Source organism: Elephas maximus, chromosome 4, assembly GCF_024166365.1.
Source record: "Elephas maximus indicus isolate mEleMax1 chromosome 4, mEleMax1 primary haplotype, whole genome shotgun sequence".
NCBI lineage: Eukaryota > Metazoa > Chordata > Mammalia > Proboscidea > Elephantidae > Elephas > Elephas maximus.
In genome coordinates this window covers 29,128,045-29,152,840 of record NC_064822.1, presented here as the reverse complement: position 1 = coordinate 29,152,840, position 24,796 = coordinate 29,128,045, and the positions used below count along the sequence as shown (strand labels likewise).

General features: G+C 45.6%; 1 protein-coding gene across 1 annotated transcript in view; it reads left to right on the top strand.

The window, feature by feature from the left end:
* The first annotated feature begins 1,049 nt into the window (after window positions 1–1,049).
* Window positions 1,050–24,796, top strand: part of GAD2 (glutamate decarboxylase 2) — an 82,811-nt gene continuing 59,064 nt past the window's right edge. Inside the window, exons 1-7 of the mRNA XM_049885221.1 lie at window positions 1,050–1,125; window positions 1,780–1,839; window positions 2,042–2,191; window positions 3,096–3,329; window positions 8,077–8,167; window positions 8,702–8,814; window positions 12,207–12,322. Of these exons, the coding sequence (XP_049741178.1) occupies window positions 1,050–1,125; window positions 1,780–1,839; window positions 2,042–2,191; window positions 3,096–3,329; window positions 8,077–8,167; window positions 8,702–8,814; window positions 12,207–12,322 (840 nt within the window). The remainder of the gene's footprint in view (window positions 1,126–1,779; window positions 1,840–2,041; window positions 2,192–3,095; window positions 3,330–8,076; window positions 8,168–8,701; window positions 8,815–12,206; window positions 12,323–24,796) is intronic.

Below are 24,796 nucleotides of genomic sequence, written 5' to 3'. Positions count from 1 at the left end.
ATCCTCCATGGGCCATCATCCCGGCTGCCTTTGGCCTCTCTCCCGACCCCTTCCAATAAGTTTCTATTCGTTTTCTTTTCCCCCCAGCCCGGGGTCCTCGATGATAGACTCCAGCATGGATTTTAATTGCCTCAATCAGCAGTCTTTCTCCCCAGCCGTCAGTCAAAACCTGGACGGCTGATGCCCGAATGGTGCGCCTCCAGGGATGGCGCGGCGCAGAAGGCAGGCATTAGGCTCTACTTAGTCGCTGAAATGAGCCTATCAGGGCCGTAGATGTCCTTCCCCCACTGTCCCCTCTCAGAACGGCGGCTGATTCCAACCCAGTGACCCAGGCTCTCCAGGTCGCAGCGACCTCAGCACCCTCATGGAGGAAGCCGGCGCATTTGCGCCTCCTTCTCGGCAGCGAGAGCCAGACCTCAAATAATAAGCCAAGCGATGCATGTATAAAGCTCGTCTTGGCCACCCTTCCAGTCTTGCCAAGGTCTCTCTACTGTGGCCCTCGCTGAGGCCGGCGAACAGCGGTCCACGTTAGCACCCTGGACAGCGCATCCCGGCCTGCCGGGGCTGGCCTCACACTCGCTTCCCGTGTCAGCCTGTACTCCTCCCACCCACTCGCGCAAACCGTTTGCCTCACAATCTCACGATTCAGCTCCCTCCCGCTCCCTTTTTTTGTTTTTTCTCTGCCGCCCCCTCACCCAGCTTTACGGCGCTCCCTTTCCTCAAATTCTCTCTGGTGGCTCAGCGCTTTCCCACCTCCAGGCTGCAAGGACCCCTCGATGTCCTTCCCTATTTAACCCCCCACCTCCACGGCTTCCAGAACGTTGCCACGTCTCTAAGCCCTAACCCCACCACACACACGCGCACAACCACACGCAGACACGCACGTTTCCTGTCCCTGTGTGACACCCACCCTCTGCTGCGCGATCGTGCCAGTACCCGCTCGGTGCCCTCCTCCAGCCACACGCACGCGCGCAAGCGCGGGGCCGAGCCGAGGGCAGCTCGCAGGCAGTTCGCACTCAGAGGCGACCTGCTCCAGTCTCGCAGCGCCGATGGCATCTCCTGGCTCCGGCTTTTGGTCCTTCGGGTCCGAAGATGGCTCTGGGGATCCCGAGAACCCTGGCACAGGTAGGAGAACCGGGATGTGCAGCAGGCGAGCTTTGTGCGAGGACTGAGGTTTGCATGGCTAGAGAAAAGACGAAGGAGGTTTTTCCACCTGCAGCTGGAAACTTATTTGGACGCTAATCCCTGTTCTTGGGGTTGGTCCTTGATGCCCCCACCCCACCCGCAGCCCCATGTCCACGGGGAAGACACCCAAAGAGACTCGGGTCCTTTATGCCGAAGTCTGTGACAACCACCCAAAGACGGCGGTATCTCCCCGACATCGAATTCCGTGAGCTTAAGGCGCTACTACCACCTTGTTGTGTGAACCCTAGGGAGGGACATAGTGGCGGTGGAGAAAGGAAATATGGGGAAGGGGAGAGACTGCTTGTCTAAAAGGAGAGTCTGTGAGGAAGTGGACAGCGTCGGTGTCCAGGAAACTCGCCCGAGCGAGGCAGGGAAGGTGTGGGTTTCTCCTTAGAACGCAAATCGCTGAACCGAGAGTCCCCGCGCACACTCGGCTCATGCCGGCCGAGCCGAGCCCCGGGCGGTCACGCTAGAGGCGGGCGGTCCCTTCCCCACCGAGGGTTTACTGACGTTGCTCAAATAGAACAAAATTTCACACGTCCGTCTGCTATTTTCTTTCTGCCTCGCTGTCTGCTTGCCTGTCTCTGCCTCCAGCGAGAGCCTGGTGCCAGGTGGCCCAGAAGTTCACCGGCGGCATCGGAAACAAGCTGTGCGGTGAGTGCCCGAGTCCCAGGAAAGGCGGAGGGGGGAGCCGAGCAAGGCCGGGCGCCGCGGGGCCTGCGGGGGCCACGCTGCTTTCTCACCTCCGGTGTCCTCCGCAGCGAAGTCGGGGTTTCTTTGTTAGGGGCGGGAGGGGCCTAGGCAGCCGTGCGGGGCGGGCGGCTAACCAAAGCTCGCGTTCGGTGTCCTTGCCCAGCCCTGCTCTACGGAGACGCAGAGAAGCCCGCGGAGAGCGGTGGCAGCGAACCCTCGCGGGCCGCCGCTCGGAAGGCAGTCTGCGCCTGTGACCAGAAGCCCTGCAGCTGCCCCAAGGCGGACGTCAACTACACGTTTCTGCACGCAACAGGTAAAGGCGCCGGGCCGGGCCTGGGGCGCGCCGCTGCCCCGCCCGGCGCAGCCCCAGTGGGACCCGGCGCTGGAAACTCGACCCGAGGAGCGAGGTGGCGGACGCAGGCGGGCTCTGCTTAAATCTCAGGCTGAAATCCTTCCGAGCCCGGACCCCGGCCCCTGCGCGGCCCTGGGCGCCGCGTTCCAAGGAGGCTGTGGCGCCGCGGCGCTCTTCCCCAAAAGCGGCCCGAGGGGCTGCGGCTGAGCGAGGCGCCCACGCGTGCCAGTGCTGGACGTCGGCTCCCCAGTGTTGCTGAAGCCTCTTGTGGGGCTCGGTTTCCAGATCCCGTGCCACTGAATTCAGCATTGCTGGGATTTTCTGAGTCTTTAGATGGCAAGAATTATTTCACAGAACAGTTCCATTCGTGTGAGACCTGCGCGCGAAGCTTTGCGCCTGTGTGCTTAAACCATCAGTCACGCAAACATGCGCGCGCACACACACATTGACTTTGGAAACAACGGTCTTCGTAATGGGCCAGAGAACCTTAATGTTGCATGCTCCATTTTGTCTGGTTTGCCGAAGATATGCCTCAAACATTCCCAGAAACATTTCGAGATGATTTACTGAGAAATGACATTTAGGACTAACGCCTGTGAAATAGATGAATGGCAGTCGTCTTAGAAAAAAAAATTTTAATAAGTTATTAATTGACATGCAATAATTAATTTTGGGGGGATGTAATTTTTCTCATTTATGCCCTTTGTCATTGAAAAATGCTTTCCTTTAAAGAAAATGCTCCGCATTTCCAAAGCTTTTTTGTGCATGAAATTTCTTAGTTCAGAGACAAATTGCTAGACCAAGATCGGGCCTGAATTATGTCCACAGTGCAATTAAAATGCGGTGTTTTTATTCCATTCTTTAGACTTGCTGCCGGCTTGCAATGGAGAAAGGCCCACTTTGGCGTTTCTGCAAGATGTTATGGACATTTTGCTTCAGTATGTGGTGAAAAGTTTCGATAGATCAACCAAAGTCATTGATTTCCATTACCCTAATGAGCTTCTTCAAGAGTATAATTGGGAATTAGCAGACCAGCCACAAAATTTGGAGGAAATTTTGACGAATTGCCGAACAACTCTAAAATATGCAATTAAAACAGGTATTGTCTAATCAGAAATAATAAAACTTTTTTCATTTAGGATTTTTTTCTATAGAACTGTTTTGTGTTTTATGGAGTTACTGATACTTGCCAGGATGGCAAAGTTATTTTCAGTCATTGTTTAAAAAGTAGTCATCATTGGAAAGATTAAAAACAAAAAGCACCCTCTGCTATAGTGTGACTGCTTCTGAAGTTGGTAACATTAGAGACTTTAGCTGTAGTATGAAGTATAGATGGTCAGGTTTTACACTGCACATATTTGGCTATGGAGATTAACCACTGGTGTAGAAGCGACCGTTTGTCAGCAGAGGCCAGTAAAAACGACCCAAAATGAAGAAAGGAAGGAGGTATGGAAATGAAAGCTCAAAAAGCAGGACCCAAACAAAAGCCCAAATACCGTGTGCACGCTGGTGATTTCCTTGGCCTGGAAAAGGTCAGAAACAGGACAAATTATCCTGTGTAATCACTGAAACAAAAGGATAATATTTTGACATTTTCTCAAAAACCCAAGCTTTCAAATTTGAATTCCTGGTTGCTTTCTATTTTTAAAGAAGTGTACACAAAAGAAAACACAAGACGCACATAGACTAGCTTAGTGATTCAGACATGTCGTGTGTCCTTTACAGCCACGGAGCAGGTAAGATAAAACCAAAAAGAAAAAAAAAAAACGGATCTCCTTAGGGCCATTTTTTTAAATGTATTTTGTTGACTGAATATTGGTTTTTCACAATATCCTTTACACTCTATCCATTTTATAGCCCCTGGTGTAACATTTGTCTGGGCACATTCTCTGCTTTCATTTCATCAACACAAAGTCAGCTATTCATTTCTGCCCCAGTCATGATTTTCCCCTTGTCTTCTGTGTTGTCTCTAATCATCCTAATACATGTTGGCATGGTGATTCACAGAGCAATAAAAATAAATATGAATGACTTTCTGGAGAAAAAAAGAATTTGTGGATTTACATTGATTTGAAGCCTTTAAAAGATTTGCTGACAAATAAAAATGTAAAATATTCCATGAACTTTAATTACCATTGTTACTTGATCTGTTTATATTGTAAAAATTTTGTTGATGAATTAGTATCATTCTAATCAACAATAACAGAAGTTTTAAGGCTGCTTACCGTGCAACTTTGAGCTGTTTTACACCTTTATGCCAACAGTGACAAAAGGTATACATAGAAGAAGCCTTGGAAAGCCTGTGTCCTGATTATCCGTATCCACTTTTGTGAGATTATATAGTTTTAGAACTAGACACACAGAAAAAGGCATTTAACAAGGCGATTTTTATCAAACTCAGTCAGTGGAGTATGATTTTTGAAGGCTTATTAGATATCCTTTATTAATGCTCGGGGAAACCAACATGATGTATATTCCAGGCATGAAAATATTTTTCCCCCAATTTTTCATGTATCTGTGTGTACAAACCTGAACATCGCTGGTAATTCATTTTTGCATGACCCATTCCACTAACTGAATATTTAAGTGCTAATAGTAAATTGCTACCTGTTGTTTTTATTGCTACCAAACTAAAAAGAATCTACAGACATGTTTTACGTATCCATTTTTAAAAGCTGGTGGTGTTTGAAATGCAATTTAAGGAGTTAAGATAATGGGAATTGCAAGTCAATGAAAGTAATTGTCCTGCCCAACAATGTTCCGTTTAGTGGCGGGAAAAGATGTATCAATTCAATACATAGACTTTGCGGTAATGCTTGTAAGACTAAGTGCTAGTCAAGGGTAACTTTCGTGCATTTTATTTGAATTCACATAAAAAATATGATTGATTAAGCTGGGTTTTCTAAGCAAGGCATATCCATATGAATTCAATATTTCTATATTATTCATACCTTGCTTAGACTTCTGGCCTTTCCCCCAAAATGACATTTCAGAGAATTAACAGCAATCCCCTTCTCTTTTCAGCTGACGTTTATAGATTTTTATGCTATAACTGTTACATCTGACAACCAGGGCTATTCAGAGTCTGTCAGGGTAGTTACCATCGCTGCTACCCTCAGGCATGTAGTGTTTCTCCGGAGATTCTTTTATAAGATACATGTTATCTCTTGGTTTCTGCTGAGAGTCCTTAACCTGATTTCCACTTAGGTTTCATGCTCAGAGGGGAGTGAGGCGCAGGCAGTAGGAAAATGCCTTCAAATGAAGTTTTTGTGTATTGTTAAAATTATCCCTGGAAGAAATGTTGGAACCAAAAACTGCAGAGAGGATAACCCAGTGCTGTCGAGCAGAGAGGATAGAATGCTGGAATAGTTGGCATTTGCAGGGGATATCAGATTCGGTAGGGGGAGAGAGGGGCTAACGTTTTCTTGAATCTTTAAACCAAACCATCAGACAAAGGAAATTGGAGTGCCATTGAACCAGACCGTTCTTGTGTCTGTTTTGCCAGAACATAAAGAGCACTTTGGACTAACTTTTGCTCCCTCCCCAACTAACTGTGGGCACCAGGGTCACACCTGCCTGGGACCGGTTATATGCAGAGTCTGAGCATCCTTCAGGGCTCATTTGCTAAACTGTGGGGAGCTTTCCAGAGGCGGGGCAGTTGCCTGCATTGCAATATGACGTCTGACTTGAGGTCCTGCTGGCTGGGGAGGGTGTGTGTGGCACCAGGTTCCTGAGCACCGCCTGCCAGTGTTCTCAGCGCAGGGGCCCAGGGGGCAGCAGCGGCAGTAGCTGAGTGCCCAGGGCTGCTGGGACACTCGGTTGCATAGACTCTGAGGCAGGCTTCTCACGCCCTTTCTCTCACTGAGCCTTGGCTGGATTCGCTGGGCAACCCTATGAGACAGCCTATAGGGGTCACAGAATGAGAGCAAACGTAATTAGAGGAATATTTCTGCGGAAATCAAGAGGGCATGTTGCTCTGACCCGTCAGACTATCTTCCATATTTGCAAATGCTTGTCAGTGAACCAAAATTTTGAGGCAGGAAAGAGTCAGGTGAAATGGCCGACCAAGGTCATAAAAAACACAGAATAAGGGAGAGCAAGCAACGGAAGCATCAACTGTCTGCACAGTGTACCAAAGGTGGTCATAGGGTGGATTGGCCTTTGGATATTCTGGGGTCACAACACACACCTTGGAATCCCCCTCAACTTTAAGAGTTTTTCATACCAAAGTTTCCACAGAGTTAAATAGAGTGGGATAATAGACACACGATTCATCCAGAAATTCACATGGATTGGGAGAGTAGATTAATGGATAGATCTGCTAATCCTTATTAATTTCCCCCACTCTAAGAAAAGGCTTAGGGAAAGAGTAATGAAGGAGCATGGGGAGGGAAGGTGGCTATGACTTCAGCAGTGAGCTGTAATGAAATGGGGAGTCAATGAGGCAGAGAGGAGTGGGGGGCTGTTCCAGATGGCAGCGGCAGCAGCAGCCAGGAAGGCTTTTTTGCTTTTTGAGGAGGATGGGTGAACTGACAGGGTCAGCATCAGAGGGCCTGGAAAAGAGCAAAAGGATAGAAGGGGCACTGTGCAGGGCCATAGGGAGGTAAAACAGTGACGGAGAATGGACAAGAGATGCACCAATCCCAAGCCCTTTTAAAACGTGCTCTCTCTTGGCTCCTATCTCTCCTCAGTGTCTGATTCTCTAGCCACATGCCTGAGACTGATAAGAGAGCACTCCAGTCTGGAAGATAACTGTGTGTTGACTTTTGTCCCTGACTTCCCTACTGCCTCCCTTTATCTTGTTTTTCCATGCTGACCATGAGGGACTATCACATCCCCAGGCTTTAGACAGGTGTCCAGTGAATGGCAGATATTTTTTTTTTTATCAGATTCTATTTCCATAATTGTTACTCTCCCCCAAATTTTTGTTGCTAAGCAAATCCCCAAATTATAGATAGGCTTTTATGAGACAAAATAGGGAAACAGAATTCTAATGAGATATTCGTAATCACATTTTAAATAATAGCCTTGAGAGTATTCTGATGATAACCCCCTTGAGAGAGTTTTAGCAAAATCTAGAAGTTAATTAGATAAGCTTTGCTAATGGACCGACGAGTCCATTGAATATATCTTCATGTATCATGCTGACAAGACAGTGATGTTGGCTGTATTCAGCTTTATTTTACATCGCGACTAGGAGGAAGCTCTCTTGTTTATATCCAGATGTTCTGCCAGAGAGGAATTGACAAGCATTGGCTTTATCCATGCCGTCTTCAGACAATCATCACCTTCTGAATCCAGGGCAAGTCACTCAGCAGAGTGTCCTATTTTCTCATCTTTGCCCTGTCTTTTGTAATCATCAACCATTTGTCACTGATGTTGTTATGAATGTTGGCATGCCTCTCGGATGTCATGATAGGACTAATTATCAGAACAACTACAACAAAAAGGGGTTTTTAGAAACATGAGTATAAACAGGAAGTGGCCTGTCTGAGTTGCTTTAGATTGCAGGAGCATTTTTAATTTGCAAATATATTGAAAGAATGGTAGGAAATAAACTGATGTCCCAATTACAAATCACATTTGTTATTTTTTATAGGGTATGTTTGAAGAAAATGGTGCTTTAAGAGATACCAAAACCCAAAGTAGTGTCTCTTGTTAGAGGGAAATGCTTTTTTTATACATGCACGTGTGTGTGTGTGTGTGTGTGTGTGTGTGTGTTTCTGCATATGGATTTCCCGTGTTGGGAGGATCTGTCAAAGCTTTTTAGCTAGAAAAATCATGTGTTTGAGAGGCATTTCTTTCCACTGGATGCAATCCTGAATGTGGTGTTCCATTTTTTTCAGGGCATCCCAGATATTTCAATCAACTTTCCACTGGATTGGATATGGTTGGATTAGCAGCCGACTGGCTGACATCAACAGCAAATACTAATATGTAAGTAGCTAAATGTGTTATTGTGTAATCCGGGATAGTTATTAGTGTGATTCTGTAGGCTTTAACGCCTGTGTTAAAATCTCCTGTTATAAGTAGCCCCTAAAATAGTAATATGAGCCTCAGAAGCATATGAGTGTTTGTTCTAGCTTGATAGAAAATAGTCTTGAAATAGCTTTCAGGCAATCAAATCTATCCAAAAATTTTAAAACACAAAAGGGCCTTTTTTGGCATTTGGATTTATAACTGTGTATAATGTGAAAGAAATGGGACCAGATTTTTAAATGGTATTACTCTGTGGTGTTCTTTATTCAGTATGATAAACGCTCCTTGTGCAGTTTGCCAATAATTTAAGCTCTTGACTGCAGGGATATGGAAAATCAGGCAAGCCTTCTGGAAGACATTATTTTCTGTCTGATGAATGTTACAATCGTAACATTTATGAATGTAGCGGCTGAAAGGGTTCTGTAGGTATTGTAAATGGTGGATTATTTCTTTGATTTTTATGTATAAAATGTGGCCATTACTACATTTCAGGTTTACCTATGAAATTGCTCCAGTATTTGTGCTTTTGGAATATGTCACACTAAAGAAAATGAGAGAGATCATCGGCTGGTCAGGGGGCTCCGGCGACGGGATATTTTCTCCTGGTATGTGATATTTCAACCTTTCTTCGTGTTTTTCTTCTGATACGCAGTGCCTCATCGTGCACCTAGGAAGGATTAAATATCTGGTCAACGTTTCAGCTGAGGTTAAACAGGCTTTATGTTAATCAAAAGAATGAGCGTGATTAAGTGTGTATGGCCACTGGCCACGCCTCCGAGCTAACACCCCGTGCTTTAGTAATTTATGTTCATAAAGAGCGTAATCAGAGATGACACTTCCCTGGGACTTCTACTGTGGTTCTGTATGCAGGATGTGTGGATCCTGTGGAACAAAGCAATAAAGATTCCAAATAAGGGAAACATCACTCTCTGATGCTCTCCCCAGGATGAGCGAAAGGGAAAGGGTGTCATCATTTAATAAAGCGTTCACTGTTCGAGGATGCATAACAAAGCAGATCTATTTCACAGAACACAGACACCATCTACCACTCTCACATAACAAGCAGAGAAGCTGATTTACACTGATTTCAAGGAGGCCAGAGGGTGTCTCAGGAGGGAATTTCCTAGACCTAAAAAAGGGGGCAATGATTTCTTCAAGAGGTTTCTCATTCCTTCTCTTCTTTATCATGCCATTTAAGCTTTTTCATGCTGCCTTTTGTCACTAACCATTGCATTCTAAGCTCCATTGTTTATATCTCTTCCAGCCCAAAACAAAAAGCCCTGCCCTTGAATCCTGGGTCTGTGTGTCATCTGGGTTTCATGCAGAGAGGAAATGGAAGTTAGGAAGGGAATGGGAAGAGCAAGCCACTGACTCATGGCGAGGAAACCTGGTCTGCAGACCATCACCTAAGCAGTGCAAGAGGGAGGGACCCTCAGAAGGGAGTGGAGGTTCCCCCAGGGTTCAGAACACTGATACTGACCCCACTGGAGAGGCCAGAGCCATGCCTGCCATTATGCCGGGCTTGTTGTTGTTGGTTGCCAGCGAGTTGATTCCAAATCACAGCAGCCGCATGTCAATCAGAGTAGAAATGTGCTCCATAAGGTTTTCAAGGCTGTGATCTTTCAGGTGGAGATCACCAGCCTTTTTTCCAAGGCACTTCTGGATGGGTTGGAACCACCAACCTTTCTGCTAGTAGTCCAGCACTTAAATATTTGCATCACCCAGGGACCTATGCTAGCCTTAGCAAAGGCCAAGTCTTGATCTCTTCTCAGCAAATCTACAAAGAGGATGAGGACACCGAGGGGAATAAAGGAAAAGGGGGAAAGAAGAACTGGTGAACAGGCAACAGTGGCCTCAAGGCCAGGGTTTCAATTAAGCAGGTTTGCCTACAAGCTCAGATCTACTATTTTGTTTTATGTTTTTAAAGATATAGCATAATTTTTCAGGGGCTAAAGGGAAAAGTGTTAGTTAAATGGATGGAAATGTTAGTCTTTTTTTTTTAAGTCATTGAACACAGCTGTGATGAATTTAAACCAGCCTTTATTTTGTAGCAGAAGAAAGGCCTGGCAATCTACTTCCGAAAAATCAGCCACTGAAAACTTTCTGGAGCACAGTTCTACTCTGACACACGTTGGGTCACCGTGAGTCAGAAATGACTCAATAGTAACCGGTTTATTTTGTAGGGAAGGTAGTATTTAGTTTTCCTTTGGGGAACCAACCATCCCATGTCAAGGTGGCTTTGTCATCGTTGCCTAGAACCGAGGCTTCTCAGGTGGCTTTCATGAAGAATTAGGTAGAGTTCAGAGATCAACATCATTGCTACCTTTATTCTCCTTCCTTTTTATGTGGTTGGTGGCGGGACTGAGCTGCCTCTAAGGGAACAGGGAGCAGCCTGGCCTCTCCTTTGCTGGTTCCCAGGAGTGGGGAGAAAACAGGTGCACTCGCTGACCCTGAAACCTTGGCCAAGGGGGCTGACAGGGCTGCTACCTGGTTTGTCTGATGACCCACATGCCCCAGAAAAACATACGCCTGGAGAAAGAATCCTCTTTGGCAGTTCAGCTCGGCCAAGTATGCTTTATCTAGAGGCCCAGAAGCTGCTTGCTTCTCTCAGGGCTGCTGAGCCTTGAAACAGAGGATGGGCTGGCTTGAAAAGGTGGGCTGGAAGGTTCTTGGGCAGTTGCCCTGTGCAGTGTACTTTCTTTGTGTATGTCTTCCCTTGTTTCTTTCCCCACCCCACCCCCACCCCTCTTCCCTAGCGTTTCTGAGAAGAACAGCTAGAGCATTGGTTCTCAATCATGGGAAATTCAGCAATGTCTAAAGACATTTTTGACTGTCAGGACTTGGGGGGCAGGGGGAGGTGGCACTGGTACCTAGTGGGTAGAACCCAGGGGTGCTGCTAAATATCCTATAATGCACAGGACATGCACAGCCCCCCAAAACAAAGAATTTTCCAGCCCCAAATGTCAGTGGTGCCAAGATTAGCCATGAGCTAGAGTGAAAGTTCCTTTAAAAGCTGATCCCTTGCCCAACAATTTCTGACACAGTCAGCCTTTAGGCAGGGCATCTGCTCAGAGCAGTCCTGACCTGGATTCTGCATGTCCCATGTCTTTGGGGTCCAGAGGAGATAGGAATTCCCCTTGTTCTAACCGATGCCAGAGCTCAGGACCTGGGTGATTACCGCTTTGTGCCAGGCAGGCTAATGAGGCAAAGGTCACAGCTCTGCATGGCCCACTGACCTTGACACAGAGGACCCTTCTGTTCACAGCCACCAGAATGGAAGGAAGCTCAGTGCACCCACATGATGGCAGGGCCTGGGCGTGTCCCCCTTGGATGGGAAGAGGAGATAGACTATCGTTTTGCTTCCTGGTCTCATGCCTTCCATGCCAGCATATTCATTTGTATTCATAACAATCTGTGTTTTTCCTGGGTAAAAAAAATCCTCAGCTTCCCAACAACCCTGGGGAAAGCTCACTTTTTGCTTGTCAAGTGAGACTCAACATATGGTATGAAATCTGACAATTTTAGGATGACACAGAAAAACTAATTCAATATAAGCTTAAATTTCCCTTAATTGTGTGTTTCCCTATAATTGCAAAATAAGATTTTGTTCACCATTCCAGTTACATTTCAATGATGTCTTCAAAAGGGAAGAACGTTCTTGGGGAATTCACAGGCGAGTGTGATGAGATGGGTTTGGATCATTATCCTACCTTCTCTAAGACTGTTGAGTAACACCCCACACCATTAATGGCAACTGATTTGTCTCAATCCAAGTGCAAGGAGCAGAATCTATTGCAATTTATCTTCGTGAAGGAACGGGGTTTGGAGGGGCAGCATTCATGCTATGGTTGGGCCCAATCTGCCTTCTCTGAACTCTATTGGCTCTTGCCTTTGAGTCTGAGGAGGGCTCGAGATCACTAGAAATGAGGAATGTTGCTTGCATGTGAAATGATGTGGATAATGACCAGGAAGGTAACTCTATTGCTGTGCACTTTAGGTGGAGCCATATCTAACATGTACGCCATGCTGATTGCGCGCTTCAAGGCATTCCCAGAAGTCAAGGAGAAAGGAATGGCCGCCGTTCCCAGGCTCATTGCCTTCACATCCGAACATGTACGTGTTTCCATTCTTCCCAAATTTAAGAGTGTATTCTTTAATCCCCACCATGAAGGAAAGCTATCTGGGCATGCTTTATCCCCAGAGATTCCCTTTCTGGAATACACACCTTGGGAGAGAGTGAGGGGGAAGAACAGCTGAGTGGTTGGTATGACGGGGTATCTTCCTTGTCTCTTTGAAATTTAGGAAGATAGTGAAAGATAAAGCAGAATTTTTTCAACATCCATAATGTTTACCCTTCACTTCTCTGTGATAATATGTGTTGGGGAGAGGGGAGGAGGGAGGGCAGAGTGGCTTGAACTTTTTTGAGTCATTGACTCTGTGCCTGCACAACTCAAAACTCCAGAGTATTTTCTTGGTGTAATCTTTCTGTTCGAAAATTCAGTCAGCTGATCATGGTGCCTTGAAACATGTAATGTTAAGCTTTCGCTGACTTGATCATAGTTTTACCTTGTATAGAAATAGCACTGGGGTCTATCATGTCTGGTCCCTGGGCCAGCTGAACATGGACTCCAGTCTACTCCAGGCTACTGGCTGGACAGGAGGCTGACAGCGCCGGTCTTCCTTGTTGAACCCCATGGCATAGTCCTTACTTTCAGTGGCCTTTCAGAAAATTCATGCACTTCTCCTTACTATCACCTGGGCGTTGAAAAAAACAGGCCCACCTTGTTCGTGCAAATTGAGCTAAACCACTTCAGGTGGTCTGGTAAACCAGCTTTCTCTCACAAGCCAGGGGAAAGCAGCCAACCGCACAAGGCCACACTGCAGCTGTTTGAGCAGCATCTTAGTTTAGAACTCTCCTGCCCGGTAGTGCCTGTGACTAACCAGAGACCTGTTCCTGGATAGGTGCTAGATGAGTATTGCCTGCGTGTAATTCACAGCCTCTGCCTGCAAGTAGCCTAGGGTCTGTAAGCCAATTGCCTCACGGAAAATCAGTAAGCCCCGTGTTTGCTGGTGAAATTGGAGAAGGGGAGAGCAGAGAGGGGGCGTATAGAGAGGCTCCGGCCTCCTCTAAGGTGGTCACAGTCAGGAGGAGCAGGGATCCATAGTGGATCTCAGATCTACCACTGAACAATCTGGAGGTCAGAAGTCTAAAATAGTCAGGCAGGACCTTGGTTCCTTCTGGAGGCTCTAGGGGAGAATCTGTTTCCTTGCCTTTTCAGCTTCTAGAGGAAGCTTCTCTTGGCTTGTGGCCCCTTCCTCTATTTTCTAGGCCAGTAGCACAGCATTTTCATTTCTCTCCCTCTCCTTCTCATCTCTGACTCCATTGTCACAGCTTCTTTTCTGACTCTCCCACCTCTCTTTCTCTTATAAGGACCCTGGCGATTACCTTGGGTCCATTCAAATAATCCAGAATAATCTCTGGATCTTAACCTAACCACACCTGCAAAGTCCTGTTTGCCATGTAAAGTAACATATCCACAGGTCTCGGAGATTAGGATGTAGATATCTTGGGGGGTGGCAGGGCATTATCGTGCCTACTATACCTTGTACCCCTACCCTCTTACTCATCTCTCAGCTTCTCCAAGGGCATAAACACAAGATGTAGTTTCTTTTTCTCTTTTTTTTTTCCGATTACTATTTCTCTGAAGTGGATTTGGACCTCTATGTAGTTAAAGTTACTACATTCTCAGCCTCAAAAAACCAAGATGATCTTGTATTGGGCATGTTTCCCTTTTGACATCCATGCTGTTTGCACAACTTGAAACAAAATGGATCCCTCAGCAAGCTGCCTGTGCTCTCTGCTGGCCATCACTCTGATTTCTCAGGCTCGAGCTTGCTGTAAATTGGCTTAGCCTTACCCTGAAAGTCCAGGCTGTGTAGTCTGAGGATAGTTTTGCTATGCCTTCTTTTCTTGATTTTGCAAACTTGGGGGCTACTTCTTTATTTCTAAAGGAAAGAAAGGCAATTCAGCTATAAAACAACCCTTCAATTCGGTTCTCCCTCCTCCTTCCTGGATCTCTATCTGTGTACATAATTATAGAAGAACATTTAAATTATGAACATTTCCAAAAATATCAATTGGTTCTAACTGAAGGCTTATCATTTTTTACAAATGAATTATTTTTCTAGTGTGTAATATCTGATTACTATTTAAGTTTCCAAAATGCTTCCAGTATATGTAAGCACACACGGATTCTCATAGCAGCATTGTGGGGGAGGAAGAGCAGAGTTTGTTATCAGCATTTTGAAAGTGAAGAAGCAGACACTAGCTGGGCTTAGTGGTTGCCAGAGGTTTCGCAGTCAGGTAAGGTAGAACCAGGCTCAAGGAGTCCCTGAGTGGATCAAATGGTTAAGCACTGCACTGCTAACAGAAAGGCTGATGGTTTAAAACCCACCCAGAGACCCTGGGAGACAAGCTTGGTGACCTGCTTCCAAAAGGTCACAGCCTTGAACATCCCATGGAGCAATTCTGCTCTGCACACGTGGGATCGCCATGAGTCAGAATCGACTTGGCAGCAACCACCACCACCAACAGAGCCTGGTTCAAACGTTGTTTCCTGACTCGCAAACCAGTGGTCATTTCTGGCCCCAGTGACTACTGTAGAAATAAGATGAAAAGATCCAGCAATCAAGTTTTGTAAACCACAGCTCATCAATTAATTATATACCTCCTGGATCAAATTCCTGCCGTGAACTCTTTCCTCAATGTAAACTTAAAAAAAAAAGTAAATACAAAATAACCAAACCTGAGTCAGTTCTAACTCATGGCGACTCCATGTGTTCCAGAGGGTTTTCTTGGCTGTAATCTTTAAAGAAGCAGATTGCCAGCCCTTTTTTCCATGGAGCCACTGGGTGGTTTGTAACTACCAACCTTTAGGTTAGTAGTTGAGCTCCAACTGTTTGATCTCCTTAGTGTGAAGATGATGCTAAACTGTTAGTGCCCCAACCACCTCTCCAGTTTTCCTCATTAACATTGAGGATTGAGTGGGAGAGGGCTTTCAAAGCTCTTTTGAAGCTCTCCTCTGTCTCTTTAAAGACTTGATGGAAACCATTCTGGCCAGAGGAGCTCTTAAACCGGTGCCCTGCCCTTGAGGCTCCAAATGAAGAGGTAATACAGTCCTCATCTCTACTTCCTTCTGGGCTCTAGACCTTGGGGCCCAGCCATTACCTTCTATTCATCATTTAGTGTGGGTCCTTCCTGCTTCAGGCCAGAGCACATATTCCCTTGGTCTTCCCAGACCCAGAAATAGACCTATACAGACTGAAGAAAATTCCCAAGTCATTTCTCAAATGTCATTTCTGCAGACTAACCTATTTCAATCCTTGTATCAAGATTTCTTTGCTGAACTGCTTGGCCTGCAGGGAGAAAGTTTAGTGGAAGGACTACTGTGTGAAGCCCGTGAGGAGAAGGAAGGTCAATGGCTAAGGCAGAGCTGCTTCAGGTGGTGCTTCTCCTCATCTCTTTGAGAGGTTTCCAAGACCCAAGACTTTGGGACCATGAAATAACTTTTTAAAACTTACCTCCAGCACATAGGAAACCAAAAACCAAACCCGTTGCCATGGAGTTGATTCCAACTCATGGTGACCCTTTGTGTTACAGAGCAGAACTGCTCCACAGAGTTTTTTTTCTTGGCTGTAATCATTACAGAAACAGATCATCAGGACTTTCTTCCGCAGTGCTGATGGGTGGGCTCGGCTCTACATAAATGTTAGGTAATTTCAAAAAGGAACAACAACCTTATTTTATAGATGAGGAAACCAAGCCCTAGAGAGGGAAGATGCTTAGCCCAAGATTTCATGGCCAACCAATGGCAGAGCCACATCTACAGCCTCAGCCTCCAACAATCCCAACACTGCTTTTTCAACTACCATGTTCAGATGGCTTGAACACCGCTGTCTAGCTGGCTGCTCCAAATTCATTTGTAGCATCTTTTCTCAAATCCCATTTTGCATGTTGACTATTCTAGGACTAATACAGTTCCCTGATCTAAGGCCAATTTACTGTCCTTTCTTCTGTTCTGAACACTGAGTTTATAACTTGGCATGTTCAGAGCCCTAGAGATGAAAATGACATTGAAAGACTCTTCTAGTCCTCTGGTATCCAGCTGTAAACTATGCACATTCAGGTAGGAAAGTATCATCTTTTGTTTTCTAAATGACCCTTCACGCTCTCTCTGTCACACACCACTCTGCCTCCCCATCTCCTTTCTGGCCACTAACATACACTAGAACTTTGCTTAGCTGATAAGGAGGGCAAGCTACTGAATTTTCCTCTTTGTTCAAATCAACTGTTTTCTTACAAAACTTGAAAAAAAGGACTGCATTAAACAAGTGGTATTGCTTGAACTGCATTAGAAATGGAGAAATCAGTGAGTGGAAACAAGAGTTGGCATTTAAACTCTGAGTAAAGACATGCGAAGTTATTTTCTTCCAAAGAAGTATAGATTCATAGAATCTCAGAATTGGAAGGGATCTTAAAAGTCTGTCTGATTCAACACCCATGCTTTGCTGGAATCTCATCACCTTCCTTGTATTGTCAGTGATGGAAAGGCTTGACACAAATTTAATCTGATGAGTTTCTCACCCTTTCTTGAGAGTAAGTTTTGAAAGAAGGTAAGATTCCAGCTCAGTGATTCACATCTCCAGGTCTGAATCCTTTGAAAGCCCAAGCCGGGAGCTTAATTCCAAATTTATCGTATTTCCTTGTGTGGCACAAGCTCTTCCAGAAATACCTTCAATGAAACAGCATAATCTCATTTAGGAAAAATGTTCATAATCATAAGAGACACTGGAATTTTTTCAGCAGATCCATAACTAACTCACTCTCCACTCTTCACACACCAGCCCGTCTCAGCCGCGTCTCCTTGAAGCCAATCACCAGTGTCCTACAGAGGCCCCTCATGACCCCAGCCTGCTCTTAGGGAAGTAATTGTCATAAGTGCTTTAGAAAAATGATTTCTGGATAACAGCACTGTTTGAGAGAGTTTTAGTTCAAAAAATAAATCTTTTTTAAGTTAAAAAAAAGAATCACAGTGACCTGGGCAGCTTGGAAAACAGGCAGCTCCCACGCAATGTAATGCTCCCATTAGGCAGGAGCTGACAGAAATGACAGTACGTGAAATTGCGGCATGAACTCAGTTTACCTTTAGCACTCCGTGCCCCATTTCCAGAAGTCCCTGGGTGGTGCAAGTAGTTAATGCAATCAGCTGCTAACTGAAAAGTTGGATGTTCGAGTCCACCCCACGGTTCCTCAGAAGAAAGGCCTGGTTGTCTACTTCCAAAAAAACCAGCCATTGAAAATGCTATGGAGCACAGTTCTACTCTGACACCCATGGGGTCACCATGAGTTGGAGTGGACTCCACGGCAGCTGGTTACAGGCCCCGCTTCTGCACTCCTGCCTCCTTTTCACTTCCTTTCACTTCCATGTTATTTCATCCTCTACTCAGTCCCATCAAAGCCTACTCTCAGGAAAGAGCCTGAAAGCCATGGTGAAGTGTAAGTAGTCGGTAAAACTTAAGTGTTGCCTCCTCAGGGACTGTTTCCGTTGCAACAGGAGACCAATGAATGAGGCAGTGAAGCACAATTCCAGCCACTGGAGAACAAAATCAACCCTTCCCTCCTTCCTTCTCCCTTCCCCTCTTCCTCCCTTTTCTCGCTCCCTTCCTCCCTCCCTTCCTTCCCTTCCCTTCCCTGTCTTCCTTTCTTCCCTTCCTCGCTTCCCTTCCTTTCCTCTCTTCCTTTCTTCCTTCTTTCCTTTCCCTTCCCTTCCTTCCTTCCCCTTCCTTTCCTTCCTTTCTTCCTTCCCTCCCTCCCTTTCCTTCCTCCCTTCCTTTCCTTTCTTCCTTCCCTTCCCTCCTTTCTTCCTTTCCTCTTTCCCTTCCTTCCTTCCCCTTCCCTTTCCTTCCTTTCTTCCCTTCTTTATTCTTTCCCTTCCCCATTCTTTCTTCCCTCCCTTTCCTTCCTTCCCTTCCCTTCTTTTCCTTCCTTCCCCTTCCCTTCCCATCCTTTCTTTCTTCCCTCTTTCCTTCTTTCCCTTCCTTCCTTTCCCCTCATTTCCCTTCCCCTTCCTTCCTTCCTTGTTTCCTTCCTTCCTTCCTCCCTCCCTCCCTCCCTCCGCTCAGTGCTACTACGTGCCAGGCATTGTCTTAGGCACCAGGGAGACAGCTGAGAACAGAACAGGACAAATGGGTGCCTGCTGTCATGGAGCATATGTTGTACTAAAGGGAAAAAGGAAGGAGGAGTGGTCTACAGGGGACAGCCGGCCTTCACAGTGTCCCTGAGATCACATTCCTCATCCTGTGATTGACTCTTCCTTGCTTCAAGTGTCAGAGCAGCAAGGACTGGATAGAGTCAGCTTTCTTCAGGTTAGTGGTTAAGCCCACAAGTTTGGAATTAACTAGAAATGATGATAGGCCTGGCTCTGCCAACTTCCAGGGTGACCTCAGATTAGCTACTTCATTTCTTCCCCATCAGCAAAGTAGGGATTATGACACCTTGCTCATATGGGTGTTAAGAGGATGCAGCTAGATAATAATGGTATAGCAGAGTGCTGGCACTTGGTAGGCACTCAACAAATGGCAGGTAACCTTGCTATTGTTTTCAGCTACCTATTGCTTCTTCCAAGGGTCCCTGGTGGTGCAAATGGTTTGTGCTCAGCTACTAACCAAAAGGTTGGCTGTTTGAACCTACCCAGCGGCTACATAGAAGAAAGGCCTAGTGATCTGCTTCCGTAAAGATTACAGCCAAGAAATCCCTACGGAGAAGCTCTACTCTGTAACACATGGGGCCGCCATGAGTCAGAATTGGTTTTAGTTATTGGTTCTCCCCAGTGTCCCTCATGAAGAAAGAGACAAGGTGGAGGCAGCAGGGGAAGCTGTGAGTCAGGGAATATGTCTGGGGGCTAATTGTTTCCTTAGGATGGATGTGCTCCCTCTCCCAGAGTGCCAGAGCACCACTCAAGGATTCTCAGCCTTAGGAAGGTTCAGATCCTTTATTTACTCGTATAATTTTGAGATTTCCCTACGTATTCCGTATGGCATATGTTTAAGACATAGAGTATTAACATTCGTTTTGTTTGAAGATTTTAAAGTTCTGCTTAAGATAGCTTGGGAGACCTGTGGATGGTATCACTGTAGGCAGGAGAAGGGAAGAATAAGGGCCACAGCTTTGTGAGCACCTAGTGAGTGCCCAAGGAGCCCTGGTGGTGCAGTGGTTAAGCACTCAGCTGTTAACTGAAAGGTCAGTGGTTTAAACCCACCAGCTGTTATGGGGGAGAAAGATGTGGTAGTCTGCTCCCATACAGATTACAGCCCTGGAAACCTGTGGGGCAGTTCTGCTCTGTCCTATAGGGTCGCTGTGAGTCAGAATCAGCTCGATGGGAACAGGTCTTAGTGAATGCCCAGCAATCTATAGGCACTTTACATACATTATCTATACTTCTCACTGCTAAAATGGGCTTTGTCACTGCAGCTGAGCAGACAATGGCTCAGAGCAAGAAAGTAACTTACCCAAACAGAGCCAGGTATCCAACCCAGGTCATTTTGTCTCAAATGACCTTTCCCCATTGCACAATTTTATTTCACTCTTCTGGGACCCTAAAGTCATGCAAATAAGTGCTTTCCATTAGAGTGGTCACTTAATCTGAATACAAACTCAGCACTGATGTTTGTATTTGTCACCAAATATCACCTTTGGATCTCTTTTCATGTGAAATTTAATCCTGCTACAGAACATTCCTTTCTTTCAGCACATATTTAGGGCACAAGCTCACAGTGGGGTGGCTTTAAACTACCAGTTAGAATTGGGTGAGAATAATAATGTAGCAGCTTCACGGAAATGCTTTGTGTAAAGAGCCACATCAGCTCTGAATCACACAGAGTCTCTAAGACCATGGCTGGGTGGTCCCGTCTCCTCCAGATCATAATAATTAGAAATCAATGAGACAGCTTCACAGAGTATACACTTCTTTGTAACTCAGATGCTCCAGAAAGCCGAATTTGTTCTTTTAGACCATTCGATGGGCAGAAACAAGAACAAGGGCAACGTGTCTTTCTAAGGCAGATGTAGCTATCAAGAACCTCAAATCTTAAGATGTATAGGAGGCAAGTCAGCGGGAGTGTTTGAGGGGTGTAGAGAAAGAGGAGGACAAGGGGAAGACCGTTGGTTCTAGGATCGCTGAAAGCATGAGTGCCCAGGGCATGGGGAAGATCTACTAGCTGGGGATCCCTGGGTATAATGATCCTCGTTCATCTCTGGTCAGTGTCCCTCCACACATACTCCATTCACTCTGCCCGCAAAGAGGAAAGTGTTAGAACAAAAGGATCCAGTCCAAGGCCAATTGGTAGACCTTAGAGCTAGAAGGTAAGGCTTTTGGTAGAATGTCAAAGAGTTTAGAGCTGGGATTTCAAAACTAATATGCCCTTCTCTTTCTCCCTCTGAAGTCTCTGGGTTACTTCTTTCTTCCCTCAAGCAGCTGTTCTGGTTAGAAGGCATGTAACTGCTTTCCTCTTGGGAAAGGCTCCATCTTAGGCCTTTTGGGTGGATGCCAAGAAAACCTCTGAACTTGTTTTCAGAATAGGCCTGAGACTAGATATACTGGGGTCCATTTAGCCCAACATCATCTGACCCCAATCACCAAGGCCATGCCTCAACATTGGGATTTGGGGCCCAAAATTTATGGCAACAAATACTGGATATTTCCCTAGACTTGTCCTCTGAGCATATGGTTAACAAATTCAACAAATATTTATTATCTATATACTAAAGCAAAATCTTTGCCCTCATGCAACTATTTGTGTTCTCGTAGGGAATGAACTTGTACTTATATACTATAATATTATGTAGTGACAAGAGAGTGGAGTGGTAATGGGCTAGTTTACAAGATGGCCATCAAAGGTCTTTTGAGGAGACGATATGTGAGCAGAGGCCTTAGTCAAATGAAGGAGGGAGCCAAATAAATATTTGAGGGGAAAATTTTCCAGGAAAATGGAACAGCAAGTACAAAGGCTCAGAAGCGAGAACAAGCTTAGCAAGCTCAAGAAAGACTGAGAAGGCCAGTACCACCAGTAAGAGTAAGTCAGGAGAGAAGAGGAAGGAGATGAGGTAGGAGAGGTCGCTGGGAACCGAGAGCTGTCTTAATAATCTTTGTGTCCCCTGAGCCTAGTACAGGCTTTCCCCTGAAACCCTGTGGCCCACTAGGCAGCTGAATCTGAGTCTCGGTTAAATATTTGGATGTGACTAACAATGGCTTTGTGAAGCCCTGGTGGCACAGTGATTAAGAGCTTGGCTGCTAGCCAAAATGTTGGCAGTTCAAATCCACCAGCCGCGCCTTGGAAACCCTGTGGGGCAGTTCTACTCTGTGCTACAGGGTCGGTGTGAGTCAGAACCAACTCAACGGCAACGAGGTTTTTTGTTTTTTAAATAATGGCTTGTAGTCCCTGGGTGGTATAAATAGTTGACATGCTTGGCTGCTAACTGAAGGGGTGAAAGTTTGAATCCAACCAGAGGCATCTTGGAAGAAAGGCCTGGAGATCTACTTCTGAAAAAAATCAGCCACTGCAAACTCTATGAAATAGAGTTCTTCTCTGACACACATGGGGTTGCCATGAGTCAGAACTGACTGGACACCAACTGGTTTTACTGTTTTAATGGTGGCTTAATAAAAAATAAATAAATAAAAATTTTTTTTTTTAAATTAATGCAGCCATTGAAACCAAGAATTAATTCCAAACTGCTTATCTAAATTCTAATAGACAAAGAGAAACTGGCATGGCAGGAGACTGAGATAGTTTGTCTCAGAGTTTTCTATCATTTGCCTTCATCCCCCACCATCCCTAAACGGAAATAAGATTTATTGTCCCATTAAAGAGATAAGGAACTGATGCTGCACCCCCATGCCATCCTGCTAGACGGAATGGAGAGCTCATCCCCCTTCACCCCAGCTTCACGGGGTCTCAGTTCCATTCCTTCTTACTCTGATAATCTTGTCCCACCCAAACCTAGAAGTCTTGCTTATTATTTTTTGTATCACAATTATTTAATAACTATAATACCCCATACTTATTTGCACATGTTCTAAATATAAGCCAAATCATATGGCCCGTGGCTGGATTGCCTGTGACATTTTTTTTAAATTACAGAAAAATTGATCCTTCGTCAACCTTGATTTTTTTAATTTAGTACAGAATGAAAATCATACGGGTTTTAGTATCTAAACCTGTTGCCATTAAGTCAGTTCCAACTATAGGACAGTAGAATTGCTCCAGAGGGTGTCCAAGGCTGTAAATCTCTGTGGAAGCAGACTGTCACATCTTTCTTCTGTAGAGTGGCTGGTGAGTTCAAACGGCTGACCTTTCGGTTAGCAGCCAAAAGCTTAAGTACTGTGCCACCAGGGCTCATTTAAAAATATATATATATATATATGTATATTATTACCCTTAAATAGAAAGTAACTGGATGGCACAGTTCACACTCGACTGGTAAGGAAAAGGTGGCAGTTCAGTCCCACCCAGTGGCATCGCCGAAGAGAGGAACTAGCAATCTGCTTGCATAAAGATTACAGCCAGAAAACCCTCTGGAGCTTAACATGGGGTCGCCACGAGTCGGAATCACTCAGTTGACTGTTGTACCAGATGACAACAACCCTTAAATGGAAATAGGATTTAGTAGTCAGCAGTAAGCATTAGATTCTACCAGGGGTCTATTGTTTCCCCCCACCCAAATCAGGGTGGAGAAGGGGGCTGTGGTGCCCATTAGCTCCTTCCTCAGCCATGCTCTTGATGGACAACTGATTATTAGAAGAGTCTTTATTATTTGGGGACAAATCTGAATCCTTGAAACTTCCAAATTTTGTTCATAGTTTTGCCTGCTGACGTCACCCAGATCAGTCTATCCACTACCCACCTACCTGCCCCTGACTTCAGATACGAGGGCCACCCATGTCACATGTCCCTAATGCCCTCCGCTCATGACCGAGTGTCCTCTAAGTTTTCTCTGTTGCTGTTAACTTCCGTTGAGCCAGCCCCCTGACTCTTAGGAACCCCATGCACAGCAGAACAAGATACTGCCAGATTCTGTGCCGTCACCTTGATCATTGCGGATCAGACTGTTGTGAGCCATAGGGCTTTCGTTGGCTTATTTTTGGACGTAGATCACCAGGCCTTTCTTCCAAGTCTGTCTTAGTCTGGAGGCTCCACCAAAACCTGTTCAGCATCATAGCAACACACAAGCCTCCGCTGACAGACGGGTGGCGGCTGTGCATAAGGTACCTTCGCCAGGATTTGAACCCGAGTCTCTCATGTGGAAGGCTAGATTTCTACCGCTGAACCACAACTACCCCCTGAGTTTTTTTTCTAGACATCTGGTTTCCAGGCTCCTCAGCATCCAGGAGGCTGTTCTTTGGAGGCTGCTTTCTCAGGTTCATCAACAAGTGGTCCTATTAAGCATGGTACCAAGGATTAAAAATGAGCCTCCCCGTGGCATCTCACCAGCACCATTTAAGCTGTCTTCACAGTTTCTTCCTCATTAGGTAGCGTCTTTTTTTTTTCTCTCTCTCTCAAGCTCTTACTCTCCATGGGTCTCCTGCTATTTGTGGATAACATTTAGCTGTTTCTATGCTCCCTTTCCTGAAAATATCAACAGACTCAGTGTTCAGTACCTAATCTTCTTTATCATGCCTCATATAATCTCTGTTCCCCATGCTTAAACTTCCTATCTGGGCATGTATTTTTCTTTACATTTGTGGCGTTTGGTACAGTGATCCATTATCTCGGGTAATTGCACCTCATTTGAGAATCTCCGTTCTTCCTCATTAAAGACCAGACAAGAATACGTCCTCTCATTGACCAGGTGCACCAGATCTCTTACTTATCCCCGGGTGGCCATTTTGCAGTTTAGTACTTAAGGGCCCATTCACTGAGGGGCATGATGGGAACGGCTTGTGCTTGCTCAGTGGGACAGCTGGCTCTTCTGCTCTGTGCCCTCCCGGCAATCAGAGACTTAGTGCTGTTTTCCCCTGAGTGCCTTCTTTTCCAGGATGCCCAGGCTCTGCTGAATAGGCAAGGGAGAACACATTTTTGTTTGTTTCTTTCTTGGTGGGGGAAGTTGTGCATCTTTCAAGCCCTAATCCAACTGAGCTTTCTCTCCTAGTTCCCAGATATCTTGGCACGATTGTCCGCTCGGTCTTTCCGACGTTGTAAAACGAGACTAAAAGCCTTTTCGCATTCCTTCAAGTTACACCAGGCTTTTTAAACTCCTCTCTTCAGTGCCTCATGTACTGGTGTACTTTATTTGCTGCTGTTATAAATGTGAATTCTTCTTGTTTAGTAGACATCCCAGCCCCAGTGCCCTCGAGTCGATTCTGACTCATAACCCCCAAAATATGTGTTGACATTTCTTTTCTTGCATATTCAAGGATTCAGATGAGTTGAAAGGGCGCAGTAGAACTGAGGGTGCACGCTTTGAAATCAGAGTTTAAAATCCCAGCCAGCAGCCCTTTGGAGATGTAAATGGAGGAAGCGGCTCTCCTG